A 17,644-nucleotide genomic window follows, 5' to 3' on the forward strand; every position below is an offset into this window, starting at 1 on the left:
CAATCTAACAACTCCTGGGAGGCAGAGCTCTTTTGAAGGGGACTGGGAGTTTAGATATCTGTTTAGCAGCATGGAGTCAAGACACCAACTACAGCATCTTTCTAGAAGAAAAACCGTGAAAGTGCCAGATAATTCTGACTGTTTTGAAAAGCGCAGTGACGATCCACGCCAAGATTTTTCCTGTCTTTTTGACTTACAGCAGCCCTAGAAAGGAATGACAGCCACCTGCCTAATCACACTCGGAGAAACTCGAGATCTCCGAAACCACGATGCGCTGCATTTCTCCTCCAGCAATCCTCCTGTGCAGCCACCACGAGATTAATGCCGGGGTTGCCTCTGGCAACCACGTACCTTGGGCTACAGCAACTAGCAAGCAGGAGGAAATGAGACAGATTCTGCAGAGCCAGCTCCCACTGCTGAAATGCCGTCCCAAGTTTCCTGGTTTGCCACAACCCAGCCTCTTACACTGCAGTAAAGCCAAATGACGATGTTACTGGACAGGTAGGGTCTGTACAAAGATCTTTTGGGATCATTGTTGTCACATTTACTCTTCAAATTCACGTCTCCGTGTTCTGAGCACCAAGTCACCCTACTCCTGCCTGGGAAGGTCGAACACCAAGGAAAAACAGTGACATGAATATGCCTTTCTAGAGTGGGAAGGCAGAGCTGAGAGGAGCCTCCTCAGTCCACAGTACCCACGGGGAAGATCTGAGATTACAGCCAGTATCTACTCATTAATAGTACAGCACAAATGAACTGAAAGAATTTTTGGAAGGGGACAGGTTTGGTTATTAGATGAACCATTCAAAATTAGAACAGCTAGCATTAACGTATACAGAGACCCTGTTACAGAGCATCACCTCTGCCTAAAGTTAGGTAACAATTTGTCATTGTATAAAATTACAGCAGCTTGTACAAAAATAAGCACGTTTATTTAAAAAAAACCTGAACAGCAGTTTACATGAAACAGCTTAAATATAAGTATGTTCTTCTCTTTAAGACACCGAACTGTAACTGTTATAAAAAGCTAAATACCTAAGCTGACTGCCAAAGGCACTCCATTTCATGCAGAGAACTGAAGTTTATTTAAGCTGTAAACTGGCACATTAAAGTAATGTATTCAACCATATCAAAAAAAAATACAAGTATACATAAGGAAGCACACAAGCAAAAAGATTACAAAATTCTAAAAAAGTGTGAGTTGCAGCGTTAACTTCAAAAATTATTTGGATGACAACCTCAAAGTGGGATGCTGTTTCTTCCTCGCTTTCCAAATTCTGGAAGCACTCCATCTATACAAAAGACTTCAAGGTACCTTCACCCAAATGTACTGAGGCAGGATAGTTTTTGTCCAGCACACAATAAAGTCAAGTTGGGCAGGCAAAGAAAAATCATTTACTGCACTTGACAATTTGAGCACTAATGCCTGAAAAAGAAGTTAAAGTCATCAGGATAAAAACTAGAAGTAATGTTATAAAGCCAGCACGGCAAATCTGGTGAAGAAAAGGTTAACTGACTTATAGTAGAACGTGACAGAAACAGAGTAAGATCTCCAACTCATTCTGCTAGAATTAGAAGAAAAAAAAAAGTTAATGGAATGTAATCAACATTCTTACAATATAATATTTTTGTTTCTTAATTGGGACAAGATTTAATTGCTTTTCACGTCCATCATGAGGAATCAGAGAACCACAGAATGGCTGAGGCTGGAAGGTCACCGGAGGTGACCTGGTCCAGGCCCCCTGCTCAAGCAGAGCCAGAGAGCCAGACGCCCGGCATCATGCCCAGACAGCTTGTGATAAGACCCCCTGAGCCTTCCTTTCTCCAGGCTAAATGGTCCCAGCTCTCAGACTTTCCTCACAGGAGAGGTGCCCCAGTCCCTTCATCATCTTCACGGCTCTTCACTGGACTCTCTCCAGTGCGTCCATGTCTGTCTTGTACTGGGGGGGCCCAGAGCTGGACCCAGCGCCAAGGCATGGCCTCACCCACCTGAGGAGACGGGAAGGACCACCTCGCTCCACCTGCTGGCAATGCTTTGCCCAAAGCAGCCCAGGACACCCCTAGCCTTCCCCGTGGCATGGGCACACTGCAGGCTCCCATTCAACTTGATGTCCACCAGGACCCCCGGCTCCACTCCTGCAAAGCTGTGTAACATTGCACTTCCCCTTTCTGAACTTCACAAAGTTCCTGCCAGCCCACAGTTACACATCTCCAACTAGACTTTGCGCGACTGACCACTACGTTCTGGACCCAGTCACTTTTTTTTTTACCCACCTCACTGTCAGCTCATCCAGCCCCATACACAGCTTCTCTGTGAGGATCTTAAGGGAGGCAGTGTCAAAAGCCTTAATGAAGTCCAGGCAGACAATATCCACTGCTCTCCCCTCCTCTACCAGACCAGCCACTTCATCACAGGAGCTTACCAAGTTGGTCAAGCATGACTTCCCCCTGGTGAACCCACGCTGACTACTCCTGACGACTTACTTTCTTGCCCTTCACACGCCTGGAAATGCTTTCCAGGGTGAGCTGTTCCATCACCTTCCCAGGAATCCAGGCGTAGCTGACCAGCCTGTAGTTCCCTGGGAACTCCTCCTTGCCCTTCTTGAAGATGGCAGTGAAACTTGCTTTCCTCCAGCCTCCAGGCACTTCTCCCCGTCAGCAGGTTGATTAATGATTACAAAGAGTGGCCTCACAGTGACATCTGCCAGCTCCCTAGCACCCCTGGGTGCATCCCATTAGTTTGCCCAAGTATTGCCTGACCTGATCTTCTTCCACCAAAGGTAGGTCGTCTTTGCTCCAGATCTTCTCCCTGGTCTCTGGGACCTGGGATTCCTGAAGGCTGACTCTTGGTAATGAAGACTTGGCAAAGAAGGTGTTAAGTACACAGCCTCTTACATGTCCTGTGTAACCAGGGCCCGCATCTCCTTCAGCAGTAGGCACACATTTCCTTTTGTCAACGATGTATTTACAGAAGCCCTTCTTGTCATCCTTGACATTCCTGGCCAGACTCAATTCCATTTGGGCTTAAGCCTTCCTAACCTAATCCCTGCATGCTTCGACAACAACTCTGTATTCCTCCCAGGTCACCCATCCTTTGCTGCTACCCTCTGTAAGCTTCCTTTTTGCATGTGAGTTTGGCCAGGAGCACCTTGTTCATCCACACGGGCCTCTGGGCATTTTTACCTGATTTCCTGTCTGTTGGGATGGATTGCTCTTGAGCTAGGAGGTGACCCAGCAATATTATGGAGTTTACAAAATGATCAGTAAACATTTCTCCTGCATCTGGGACAAGTACCATAAACAGAAGTATTTCCAGAGGTTTGCTGTCATTTTAAAAAGGAGTTGCACCAGAACAACAAAAAAAGCTCTGTTACAAGAACGGGCTGGACAGATGCTCAGTGATGTCCAACCCACAATGCACTGATATCGTGTGCAATGCACCAGTAGACATCAAGGGCATTACATATTAAGGTGTTTCTGTTTTCTTTTTAAACCAGTTGAAATAGCCATCATGATACATGTCAACTGTCTTCAAAAATATGAATACTGATTGCAGTAAGTTAAAAATAAGAGTTACTTCACAAAGGACTTGGAGATAACAGCTCATTCTAGTTTTCATACAGTCCAGCTTTCAGCTTTCTTTCACTGCACCAAGAATACTGCTGCCCTGATCACCTCCAGATTTATCCTCACAAGTTTATCCAATTATTTTTAAAGCCCCCAGAAACATTTCTATTTCAGGTTCTACTACAGAAGCATGTTTATTTTTAAAGATATAAGGAGAAGTAAAAGCAAAAAAAAAAAAAAGTAAATTGCCAACATTAAGCTGAAACGTGCATTTTACTGGCAAACAAAAGTCAATATTGAAAAAAAAAGAAGACAAAATGTCTAAAAATGAAAGACCAGTGTCCAATAGTGATTCAAACTACCTTGATTGTCAGACAAGCACACTTCAAATATAAACGAAGCACTTGATTGCTTCAAATGGGATTTCATAGTTCTGAAAAAAGCATAGGTGAAAGAGCTGGCATAAAAAAATAAGAGCAAGAAAAAAATGTTTCTTTCCATAAACTACTTCTAAGCAATTAATATTCAAATCTTTGTGAAAACAACCTAAAAAGAATCCGTAACAGTCATTTTCAAGGAACATCGTTCCTTTTCCCCTTGAAATACCAAAAACACGATCATTCAAATATCCTATAAACTCAGCTGGAAGAAAAATTCTAACTAATAAATCACCTGTGTTAAATTTATTCATGGTCTACAAAGCATAATAGCTTAGGTTTCATGAATTAATACTTCAACATTATAACTCCAAATGATCAGGAATAATCAGTGGATGAAGTTGCAAGATTACTAATATCTACAAATAGTCACTGCTCTCAGGTATAAATACATATATCAGAGCAAAAATACAGAATCTCTCTCTTCTTATGCTACCCTGGCACTTGAGAAATAACTCTTAATTTTATCATCAATCTGCACATAAATACCACAATGCAAAAAAAAAATCTTTATAAGAAAGCTGACAAGCCTCAAAATCCATAGCCCCAGCAGGCTGATTCCAGGCTAGCACTGTTCATCACGGGGTGACATCAGATTTTATCCGTGCTCCTCACACCAACACACTGGTGGTTTATCTGTCAAAGATTTTTTCTTCTTCAGAAAAAAAAATGCCGAGACAACGCTCATTTTTAATCCTAGAAGGGCTTGTGCTCCTCTGTCAAAGTGGCAAGTAGAGCATATATAAGGCTATGCAGCTTACTAGAGGTGCTTGTACCGATGCTGACATTCATGCTTTCACCGGGGGCTGGTGGAAGGGAAATGGGAATTGAAATCTGTTGCCTGCCATTCTGACAGAGAAAAGACAAGAACACAATACAGCAGCATTTCCAACCAGGCAAAACAAACATTCTTTCTCCTTGTGTTTTCCTCCTGGATCAGAATTTCATGTTCACCCCAGATTGTTCCTGATGTGCTGTTAGTGGCCAAAAAAAAACACTGTAAAAACACAATGAGCATCTATCTCAAGGGTAAAGTGCAGCCACAGATGACTATCATGAATTCTGGTAAACAGAACATTATCTACTTTATATAATGGAAAAAATACAGGCTAAAAGGAGATTGTCCTGCACTTAAAGGTAAACATGGACAAAGGTTTATTTAGACTCAACAACACTACTAATAACATGACATAACACGGAGTAACTTCATCCAAAGATATTAATGCTCATGTTTAGTTTAAGCTTTAAAACCTAGCAGTCATATGTCTGTACTTGATATTTTTCCTATTGAAAGAGTACCATTATCGAATAAATGTCATGTTACTAGTGTCAAAGGCAAGCTTCCTACTTCAACTTAACCTCCAGGTTATTGTGAATTCCCTACTTGCAATTTAGCTCTATTTGGTTGTACTGTTGTTCTTGCCAAAGACACACTAAGCATACTAAAACTGGTAGCTCGTAATTCTACTAGGAAAAGTCTTAGGAATCGAGCAGTAAAGCATTATTCATCCCAACGCGTTCTCTGTTGAAACAACAAAAGCAGTACAAATATTTTACTACTGATAAATATGAACACTTAAAACAGCAAATGATGCTTAAAGTCCTGAAACAACTAGTAATATGTACAAGCAATCCGGCTCAGTAAGGGCTGTGTCATAAACCCTTCCTGCTGGAGCAACTGTTCTCTTTACTTGGATGAGGCGAGATAACTAATGAATTTGATAATTACAGAGCCTCTTTGATTTCAAAGAATACTAGCGCATTTGAACAACAGAGCTAGATAAACAAGTAACTGTCCCCTTTCTTCTTTTGAACTTTCTTTGTATTTTAACCTGCTATAGCTTACAAAAGCTTTCGGGGATGCTGAAACACCCAGATCTGCTGCTTAAAATATTCAAGCATACAGCAGCTCAACTATCCGACTTCCAATTGGATACACCTGTCTGATCTGAATCACAACATCCAAGACACACTTCAAACCATACAGCAGCAATCAGAACATGTGTAATTATCTCAGCTGACAGCTGCAATGGCACGCAGTATGCTGCGGCAAGGCTGATTTCCTTGAAGGCTTGACCAAAAGCAGTGTGCTCAAAGAACTGGACATCAGAAGCCAGCCTGAAACATACAACAGAACACCAAAACCCTCCTGGTTTTCCCCAGCGTCCTTGCAGGTAATAATCAAACAGCACAACTGAGTAATTTTAATAAACAAATTTAGCACAAACAGCATCCAGCCTCACAAAACAGGCACACGACAGAGAGACCCGCCTACACGGGCTTACATACAAGGCATTAAAACGTTCAGCATACAGATGCAGCTAGCGCTGGGCCACCTCCCAAAGACGTGAACAGCTCACTCCAATTTCAGGGCGACCTTTCCTTCCCCAGAAGCACAGAGTCCAGGCCTCCAACGTCTCATCTCTCTGGAAGCCAAGTTCACCATACCCCACAGTTACTCAGGAAACAAACATCTGCTTTCAGTTGGACGTGGTGACAACCCCCTCGCCTGACAAGATCGCACACCCCATTCCCTCACTATCTTCCCGTCACAGCATCACGCTGAGCTGACGCAACCCCGCTGCAGGACCGGGCAGCTCACTTCCACACGAGCAGCGAGAGCTCTCACCCGAGCCCCAACGTGGAAGTGAAACAATGTCTCGCACGTGTCCAAAATAAAACCCTAACAATTTTTATTTTTGCTCTATTACACTTAGCGGCCATACTAAATTAACATCACACTCCTATGAGTTCTAATTACTAAGTTTCCTTTGCATATGGAGCACTAACTCCTATGCACAGGACTTAGTTTTATGAACATCCCTTCTTACAAATAAAAAAAACCTTTGAACGCTATCCAACCCTGCACATCTCTGTCGAGCTTTTCTAATGCCTTGGAACATCGGACGGCATACCGGTTTCTAGGTGAAGTGTGCCACGAAGTACCACCACAGTCCTACCAAGCTTTGAGGAACGCTGTAACCTCATGACCTCGTAGAAGCTTTCTAAAGCCCAGGAGAAACAAATCATTTTGTGAGACGGTATCTGATGAACTGAAAACAAGTTGGAGGTATTTTTGCCCGCAATTCCTTTTAGAAAGTTGGTTCAGATTGCCATGATTCAGATCTGAAATTCAAGCGGTTTCTGCTGATCTAAACACACTCATAGCCACTCAATGCCAGTTCGGTTTTGTACCAATCCTACCTTTCCACCTGTATAGCTTCTCTTTTCCCCAGTGCCTACCTCTTCTGATATAGACAGCGATCAGACCCCCTTGCAGTCTTCATCTTGCTAAGACAAACAAACCGTGCTACTCTGCTTCACCTGTTAGTAACTTTTCCTTCGCGCCATTCCCACTTGGGTTTACTCTCTCTGACGGGCTGCTGCCAGGGATGTATTCAGATAAAGCTTCATCAACGCCACGCACCACGACATTAATGCTTCCCTCACTACTCAACTACAGTCTCATATTTGCCCTTTTTCGTGACTTGTCACACTCACGACAAGCCTATGACTAAGTACCAGTCTCCAGTCTTACTCGTTCATCACTCCCAAGAGAAACAATCAAGCAGCAGTTCTGTCACTAGCACACACCAAACACACACTTTTATTTTTCCATTCATCACATCTCCTACCTTTGCACCACCAGGGAGCTCCGCCAGCACAACCCCACACATACCAAGGCCTTTAAAGAAGACCCTGAGCCAAGTTCAAACACGACACTGGGCCACCCTTTGGAAATGTCTTTATTAAGCCTCCAGCAGGCCGACGGCTGTGCTGCAGTTCATTTTACAGCCTGCTCCTTCCCCATCTTAAGCTTTTCCACTATCCTTCTTTACCTGCAACTTAATTATTAGCTCCACAGACACCTCTGTATCAAATAACCTAATGCCATCCAGTAAACCCCAGGGTAAGAGCAGATTTTGTTTGGGGAGCAGGGGCACGCAGAAGAGCTCAAAGGAGAGGCACAGAGGGGGAAGCAGCTCTCAGACCACACTGGCACACGCTACCCAGGACGCTCATGCTGCATTTTATTCCATGTTCCATTTACCCTCATGTCTTTAATTATTCTTTCCTCCAAGGCTTTGCATAGAATTTAGGTCAGATCTAGTCAAGCACTGAAGTGTCAAATTGAACGTTACTCCAAGTGAGAGCACACTCTGAGAAACAGGAGGGAAAATCCTGATGTGACTGTATTTTAAAATTCAGGCAATTATTTCTCTTTTCTTCCTTCTTCATATTACTTAAAAAGCAAACACCTGAAGTCCTACACCAGGGTAACCTTTAGCAAAGTACCTGAGCTATCAGGTCTACACCTATGCTACCCAATAATTTACAATGCAATGACACAACTACACTATTCAACAGCACACCGAAAGGAAAAAGCTGAAGGGGCCAAGATGATTATGCATCAGATAAAGTCTCACTGCAGTAAGGAAAACAAAGTTACAGAAGTTCTAACCTGCGTTTCTGCATTTCTATTTTCAACAATACCACATCAGAAACGACCCTATTACAGTAATTTTGCTGATTTTTTTTGTTTGTCTTTAAAGCAATTAGCTTATATATACTTACTTGGCTCATCTGACAGTAAAAGCCTTGCGATTTGACAACCTTCACACTGGGAAATGTAACACTTATCTAATTATTCAGTGATTTATTTCTTTTTTCCACTCCACACATAGTAAATTCTCTCCAGCAGCCTTTTCCAACTCAAATTTATGGCTTGTAAGCCAAGTGCGTAATAACCCTTTAATGACTGATGTTCGCAAAGGTCTGGTTAAGAAACCTCTCCCAAAGACACACTTGGTCAGAAAGGACAACACACTCACAAAGCACAGCCAAGACAAAGCAGGAACAATTTACACCACCACGGCAGAAAGCCAGTGCACTAAATATTCGGCCCTATTAACTGATGCATAAAACTTCTCCTGTTCACAATGAGGTTCTGCTCCTCGATTTGGCCTTAAGCAATGGTACAACGTTTGCATGAGATACATTTTTTTTATATAATATTATGATATATTGTAGGGATCTAGAACACTTGCGTAGGCTGTCAACAAGCAGAAGGAGTAGGCACTTCATCCTAATTACAATATAAAGGGGAAGCTTCTATACTGATGAGCACACTAGAAGTACAAGGTAGTCAGCTTCGGGCAGTGTTTCTCAGTTTACTGAAGACGCAATGCTAAATCCTATAAACTGAAGGGAAAGGGACAAAACATCCAAATCCGTACTGCTGTCATCTTCTTTCATCACAGGAAAAAAATCCACTATTGAATTTGATCTAATACCTACAATGCACGTGACTTCACGGCCCAACACAGACCCTGTTCATTAGTCAGTTTTAAACGTGGTCTGACACTGTGGTAGAAACCTAAGTATTAACACATTACCAGCTCATAAGCAATAAATTGTGCAATACAGAAAAAAGTTTTCTTTGTTTCTCTCAACACATTCCCACTAATCATTTTGCGTCACGTTTCATTAATACTTATCATAAAATAATAATAATAAAATACTAACAAATATTGCATGTGAGCCAGGAAACAATGGATAGAAACACAAGACTGAACAATTTCAGGGACTCTTTTTGGATTTAAAAGAAAAAGAGGCAAAGACCACTTGTTGCATACTAAATCGTTCTATGGGATATTCCATCTTTGTCACTATACAATACTCATCCAGAAAAAAATATTAAATTACATGGAATCATTTCAAAGCATCAGAAAGCCACAACTGTGCTAGTGATCAGTTACAGCCACTTTATCCTCTCTGCACTCTCCCTGTTCCGTTCCAAAAATGTTCTAGAATGAAGGAAGATACCACAAAAGTGACATCCCAATCACCTGTGGGTTTTGTTTTTTAACCGATCTTAGAAAGCTGGGACATCACAAATTTACTGGTACTTCGAATAAAGTGAATTTGTGCCTTCTTGGTCTGGTCAAGACCCACACAAATAAGGCAGTGAGATCACATTTGAGGAGTTCAAACCCGGCCTACACCAAAGGCGTCCTGGGCCAATTCTGGCAACAGATCTTGAGGGCCGGGGATAGATTTAACATTGAGCTATTTTTACCTTTAAATTCCACCTTCTCGATTTGCAGCAACACACACCCCACGGCTTTCACCGTTACCAAAAGCAGTGTAATGATTATAAAATAACCCACAGCAGTATTTTTGTATGATTTAAAAGGTCATGGAAATCCGCATTTCAGAATGAGCTGTCTAAGTAAGGTGCTGTCTGCCTTACCTGGAAAGAGTTGTTTGAACGTATACCAGCTGATAGATGATTTTAATAAACTAGCAATCCTAGAGTATGAATCAGATTAATAATCAAGAAGTGAAATATCATGTTCTACCTCTTCCAGTAACTCAAACCACAAAAGTGAATATTTATTGCACACTAACATTCACAAAATTTGATCTCAGGCTGCTTACTTGCTGACTTATCCCTAACCTCAATAAAATAAAAAAGAAATGGAAAAGTGTGCCTCTATTTTGAGACCTTTACAAAGGTAGCAAAACTGGATTTCCCACGCTTGTAAGCAGGAACTTCAATAAAGGATATCAAGTTAGAATACCCACACATTTTTGTAACATCCGATATGACTGCTAGTCAGGCACCTCTGAAGCACATGAAATACAAATTCTGAATGCTGCCTACTGATCTTCCAAGGCTCACCAAATCAACTAGTGTTGATTTTCAATTAGATGTTACAAAAGCGTATCTTATGACTGATGTAAAGATTTGGAGAATGTTTTCCGAAAAAGGACCACCATCCAAGACCAACTTAAATACAAGTTACTCACAAATGCAAAATTGACTTCTTTGGTTTAAGGAAGACCAACTGAGTTTCCATTAACAATGCTAGAAAGATTTGAATTGAAAATTTCAAGTGCTGCTACTTCACTACACAACTGTAAAGTACCTTTTTAAAAAATGGATTTACTCACAAGGAAACAATTCCAAATTACCATAATCTTCACTAAACTAAGGCTGCAGATGATTATGTCTGCACAAATCATGTGAACAGACCCTAGTAAGAGACAGAAGAGACACCTTCCAAACTAGCTCCTTTTAATTGTCTCATGTTTCAATTCTTCCTCTCTGGTCCCAGACAGATCCAAAGAGCTTCAGGTTTGAAAAGCTAAACAAAATACATCAGATTAAAATACACAAGAAAAAAAGCCTACAGGATTAATATGGCTGAAGACCACTAGACAAGAACCACGAGTCAAATTCTCAGTGCTCCCAGAGACTCTGAAAGCATTATCATGTAGATTATCTACTGCCTTAGTCTCATACCTCTTAAGAACAATTTTTCCCTCGCTACATTTGTACAACACTCTGAAACTCACTTGTTTTGTGATTCTCCAACGGTATTCCTGATGGTTCCACAACCCAAAGAAACCCAGCTATCATAGACGCAGAAGGCTTCACACCCATGACTCGAAAACGCTATCGATGGCTGACACATCTAGGAATGCAAGGTACTAGAAAAACAGGATTCTAATCTTTCAGTCACCAAGGGAAATACATAATGTGTTAACCACCACGGGATACGTTTTTTCAGACTCCCTCTTAATTGTGTGGAATAAAATTCAGCAGAGAGGCATTATAGCCCTTATTTTTGCTGATTGAGTCAAGTGGTTTAAAAAATAATAATAAGCAACCAAGAAGAGTTCCATCAGACAGTGATGAATTTTAAACCTGGACGAGAGCTCCTTACGGTAAGTCCTGCCTACTTTTTAATTTAAGTCACTGTTTGCATAAAAGCATACTAACACGTTCTACTGCTAGCCTAAAGGTCAGCAAATTCATTACAGGCCACATTCTGAGGCAAGGAAACCCGCAGAACTATTTGTTCTGTTCAGATGTTTAGACTTAAACTGGATCTCTGCTACACATACATCAACGGTAGTAGGACAATAATAATAATAATGGATAATAATAATTTTCCCACTAAGATAACTTTGAATAACCAGCTACATTAAAAAAAAACACTTTTTTTTTAAACCAAGGTCATATGATTTTCCTACACTTACGATTAAGTTACGGTTATTGAGTCATACACTCTCTTAGTAACCAATTATTTTTAAAAGATAATACTCAGAATTCCCTCCTGCCAATATTGCACTCCTCGATGCAACACCACTTCAGGACTGAATTACTGTTTGTGGCCTACAAACCTTTTTGCACACCTCAGAACAATAAGCAGTTAGCAAATATTGACTGAGAAAGCACTCAATGCTCTTTTAATAGGCATCTCTTTCTATAGAGCATTGAGGCAATAATACACTAAGAGAGTGTTTTCCATGGTATATTAAGACTGCAGTCTCATTATGCTTCAGATTTTGGTTTTGCTTAGTCTGCTCTACAGAAATTTTTCTAATTATATGCATTAGCCTGAAACCAAAGTTTATGCCTAAAGAATACACATTTTGCACTCTAAATACCTGAACACACAGCACAATAAAGATTACTGATCAACAACGGCTTCTATTGGCAATTTCTAAATCTAGTATTTATTCTGTGTTCCTTGTAACCAGCAGTTCCATATCACATAAACACAGCTTGCTTCCAGCTTGAAGACAACTCAATGTTTGCAAGCTTCAAATTAGATGCCGTAGCTTAAAAAAAAAAAAAGGCATTTTCCTCCAACCTGTTCTTGCAAGAAGAATGCAGTGAATTGAAATTTGAGTGCAGACCTGGCAGCATTTTAACAACACGAGTGAAAAAAATAAGTTCCCGCTACGGTGTTGGCTGTATCTATGAATGTGCAATTTAAAAATTGAAGCTATCAAGAAATTAAGGTGCGTGATCCAACAGAATTTAGGTTTTAATTGATTTGATGGACCGATAAAACAAGTACAGCTTGTTAAAAATCCCTTTGATACACCAGACTTGAGTTTTATTTCTAAAAGCCAGGCCAGCCAAAGGTATTTTGGGGAAATACAGTGTTCGTCTCTAATATAGACATAACCTTGTTCTTGCCCATTTAAAGATTTTTGCATCATAAATTCTGCTCGGTCCCCCTGCAACAATGAAAGACGAGCCTACTAAAAACAGAACATAAAACAGAAACACGGGATTATGCAAGTACGTGTGCTGACACTAATCACAAAATTTGAGGCGCAAGTTCTGGTAACGCTGACAGGTTTGAGAAAAACCTTAGATCACTGATTCTAAAACCGGAGCCTTCCCTGAGATTCTCCTCGAGTATAAAAAATAAACGGAGAACAGCGTTGATAACAGTGGAAAGTACTTATTCTGGTACGCTGGCCTTGCTCATACAAACACGTCTCGAGGATCGCTCACCCTGCCTTTTCACAGCTACGTGGTTTATTAGGAGGGAGGGGGGGATAAACCACCCCCCCGGGGTAGCAGCACTAACCGGCACCTATCCCGACAGCAGCATGTGGTGCCGGGGGGCTGGCAGGCGGTACCTGACACCACAAACTTGCGGCAGGCACGCCTCCCCCCTTCCCTTCCCTTCCCTTCCCGCAGCGCCCAGCCTCGGCAGGGGGGAGGCCGGGGACCTCACCCCGCGGCGCCACGCCGCAAAATGGCCCCTGAGCGGCACCGGGCTGCACCCCGACGGGTCCGCAGCCCGCCCGGGCACCGACAGCGGGAGCCCGGGGCGCGGTGACAGCGGGGCCGGTCCCCTCCTCAGCGGGCCGGGCCGAGCCCCGGGGCCCCGGCCCCGGCCCCCTCCCGGTGACACGGCGGCGGGGCGGGCGCGGTGCCCGCCGGGGCCGTGCCGCGGCGCTGCCGGGGCCGAGGACGCGCTGGAGCCGCGGCGGGATCGCAAGATGGCGGCGGCCGGGCCCGTTCGCCGGCTCGGCGGCGGCGCCCCCCGGCCCAGCCCTCTCCCCCCCCCCGCCCCCCGCCGCTCCCTTCCCTTCCCCCTCCCCTCCCCGCGGGACCCGGCCGAGCCCGGCACCGCGTCCCGGGGGCTCGCAGCGGCGGCGGCGAGGCGGAGCGGAGCGGGACGCCCCCGCCGGCTGGGCTGGGCTGGGCTCGCTCCCCCCCCGTGCCGTGCCGTGCCGTGCCGTGCCGCCCGGCCGCCCCTCACCTTTGAATTTGAGGTCGGTGGGCGGATCGAGCACCAGGATCTGCTCGTGCTTCGCCACAGCCCCGGCGGCCGCCATCTCGCTCGCTCGCTACGGCGGGAGGGGGGGGGGGGGGGGCGGGGGGAGGAGGAGGGCGAGGAGGAGGAGGAGCGGCGGCGGCAGCAGCAGCAGCAGCGGCGGTTGCGGCGGCGGGGCAGGGGGAGGCCGGGCGGCGGCGCCGCTCCCTGGCGGGGGCTCCGGGCGCTACGCAGCCCCAGCAGCCGCTCGCCGCCCTCCCGGCGCAACGGCACGAGGGCGACGGCGGCGGAGGCGGCGGAGCCGCTGCGCGCATGCGCCCGGCCGCTCCTTCCCTCCCTCCCCGCCCGCCCACTGACAGCTTCGGGCTCGTTGCAGAGCGGCCGGAGGGACTGCAAGTCCCAGCACACCGTGCGGAGGGAAAGGGGGGCCGCGGTGCATGCTGGGGGTTGTAGTCTTTTAGGGGGAGCCCCGTTCTCCAAATGGAGATGGTGGGAAAATCGTTTTGGGCATGGAGGGTTCCGTTTGGAAATGAGGGACGGGCAAATTGGCAGAAAGTCTGGAAATCCCCGGGGTTGGTGGTGGCTCTGACTTGATTCTGGGCTCTTCACGGGTGAGCTTCAAAGCTAACTCCTGATCCCCACCGCAGGATCACTGCTGGCCGGCACCAGGGTGGCTCCAGCACTCTGGGAGGCCCCTGCCCCGAGGTGAAGATGTTTGCCTTTAACGCTGCCAACACCTAGCCCAGGACGTTGCCAAAATCTACTATAAAGCAGGAATGCTGTCTTTGGTTGAAAGACATTGTCTTGAAGGCTTAGGGATATTAATAGGGACCCTATGGCGAGAGACATTGAGCTCATGGAACAAGGGATTTTTGCCGTCTACCTTGCCCTTTTTGCCAGGCACCATTTTCACCATAGGTCTTTTCATTAATACTGTATTTTCAAGCAGATGCCACATGCTCAGGTATTTGAATACAGCAATGACAAAAAAAAAAAAAAAACCTGACAGCCAAATCCATCTGAAACTTGATGATTCCTACCCCTACATGTAACTTCAGAAAAATCTGTCCCTAAGATATGTAATTAAGCTTGCATTCGTGCAAGGTTGGAGTACAGGTGATGGAAATGAAGTCAGAAGGATCAACACATTTATTTTTCTTCTCTTGCAATCTGGTGTAGGTATGCTAAGAATACGTATGGGGACATAAAAGCCTGTTTGATAAATATGTCCCAATAGTAAATAAATCAAAATGACTGGAGTGCTTTACTTGCGAAACCAGCTCACCACAGTATGAGTTATGGATCACATCATGTCCTTGGTGAATAACTCTACCACATCTACAAACACAGAGAATGGTTTTGAGGCCATTAAGTAGGGGAGGTCCCTGAGTAATTTAGGTTCGGGCTCTGCCTTGGCCCCAGCAGGGCCTTCACCCTCCATTTCAGCCGTCTGCCTCTGCTCCGGGCCTGCCACTGCCAGGCCTGCCGCCTTAATTCCTTCTGCGCTTTCCTCTGTGCCTCTCTTGCCGAGAGCAAATACCAATGTGAGTTTTAATACCGTCATCCACTGAAGAAGAAATAAGTGAGACGTGCTGAAGAAAAGCACTTCAGAGTACTTTTACGTAACTGGAATTGGCTTCAGTAGGTGGAGTTATGTGGCATATACATGAAAATGTTGCTAGAGGTCTGCAGCTGCAGTTTTCCAGCTACATACTTATTTTATGACATCCATAAAACAACATCTTAAATTGCGTCCTTTTCTTTATTTACAGTGGATTATTTAGAGTTATTGTCTGATGCTCTGTTGGGCTTGGTTAGCAAAACCAATGTTCATTCTGTTTATACATTCTTACCCTTGGGATCTGGAAGATAAACTAGGAAACAAAGGGATTTTTAATATATCGTAGTATATTTTTCTTCTTCTGTTAATGTGGGCTCTTACTGTATTACCTTCACTCTTTCTTCATTTCTCTTCATGAATCCACCAAAGATTAAGCCACAGTATACATTTCTCAGAAGTGATAATTCAGCTCCAGAATCACTTGATAACTATATAGAAGGAGAATTTCGGGGTCTCAGCTTTCAAAGAATCAAGACGCGAGGAGCTATTGTGAAACTCCAAATGCCACCAAAGGTTCTGTCCTCTCTCCTTTTAATGGGCTAAAAAAATAGCAGTAAGAAGCACAAATTCAAGAGAAACTTCATCCACCCAGATTTAGAAGGCAGTTGTTTTTCTAATTCTTTTATATGTTTCTTATATAAGAACATATGAGGAGAATCACAAGTTTAAATCTCTTTCAACTATGACAACAGGTCTTACAGGTTATCCCATGCATGGTATCCAGTGCAAACACCTTGTTAAACATTGCTGCACGTTAGATATACCTGAACATCAATGGATGTGTGCAAGCTGGGGGAGGACTGGGTTAATCCTTATCACCAGCATATTGAGAGGCAGTGAATGAATGATAGATAGCCCATGGCCTCAAGTATGTTATTGCTCACAGAGGGAGCAGCACAGCACCATTGAGGCTGGAAAGGACCCCAGGAGGGCTGTAGTTCAATTTCCTGCTCCAAGCAGGGTCGAAACTGAATTCAGGCCAGGTTGCTCAGGGCTTTGTCCTGTGGAGTCATTAAAACCACCAAGGACAGAGATTTCACAGCCTCCCTGGCAGCCAGGCTCAGTGCTTGAATCTGGTTAGTTTGTGTTATAGCAATGGCCAACTTAGTACGTAAACACGGAATGGGTGCAATAATGGTAATTATGTATGAACATGTATTTTTAATTTTGTTGGGTTTGTTGTTGTTTGAGCACATTTACAACCTTAATAATGCATTCCTCTGCTTTGTTGCATTTAATATAATTTCTGATCTAAGGCTTTTATTTCACCTAAAATGATGCTAATTTTTATATTAAACAAAACCTGTGCTGTTGATTAGCAGTATCTGGCAACTTTCTCCAACACGATTAATTTTTATTTTAACACCTCGTAGCACAGTTCAGGAAGGAGATTTTGGAGCTATTGCAGTAATAGCAAACCGTCACCAATTTCAGTGAGATCGTGATGTCATTCCTGAAGTACCTCTAGTATCTTCATCAGTGCTTGCAGAAGGCTAACATTTGCTTAATCTGAGGTTAACATTTGTCCTGTGTATTTGCAGATCTTACTGTTTGTTTTTTTTTCACACTGTGAATTCGGTATCGTTATAATATCTCAGTTCGATGATGGCTCAACATTTTTCAAAACTGTTTGCTTTTAAATATTAAATGAGCTCTTTCTATACCCAAGAAGTATCAATGTAGACTTGGTTTCATAATACAGTTTTCCACTGTTTATTATTCGGGTAGTTTATTCAGTTCCCCCAACTCAGAACTTGCACATGTCTTGCAGTAAAACAATATCATGACTTTCTTTGCAATTCCTTGGTGTTATTAAGACTGTCAGGAAAAGCAACCAAGTGCCACATTACTTGTCACATTAATGGAAAAACTCTCCATCTCACTCACTGAGCTAACATATGTATCCTGCCCTGTCAAGTCAGTGA

At 43.7% G+C, this 17,644-nt stretch overlaps 1 protein-coding gene across 1 annotated transcript in view; it reads right to left on the bottom strand.

Moving 5' to 3' along the window:
* VAPA (VAMP associated protein A) overlaps positions 1–14,384 on the bottom strand; it is a 43,945-nt gene extending 29,561 nt beyond the window's left edge. Inside the window, exon 1 of the mRNA XM_066992760.1 lies at positions 14,084–14,384. Within this exon, the coding sequence (XP_066848861.1) occupies positions 14,084–14,159 (76 nt within the window). The 5' untranslated portion in view covers positions 14,160–14,384. The remainder of the gene's footprint in view (positions 1–14,083) is intronic.
* Positions 14,385–17,644: the final 3,260 nt, after the last annotated feature.

The sequence above is a fragment of the Anser cygnoides genome, chromosome 2 (assembly GCF_040182565.1).
Source record: "Anser cygnoides isolate HZ-2024a breed goose chromosome 2, Taihu_goose_T2T_genome, whole genome shotgun sequence".
In the NCBI taxonomy this organism is placed as follows: domain Eukaryota; kingdom Metazoa; phylum Chordata; class Aves; order Anseriformes; family Anatidae; genus Anser; species Anser cygnoides.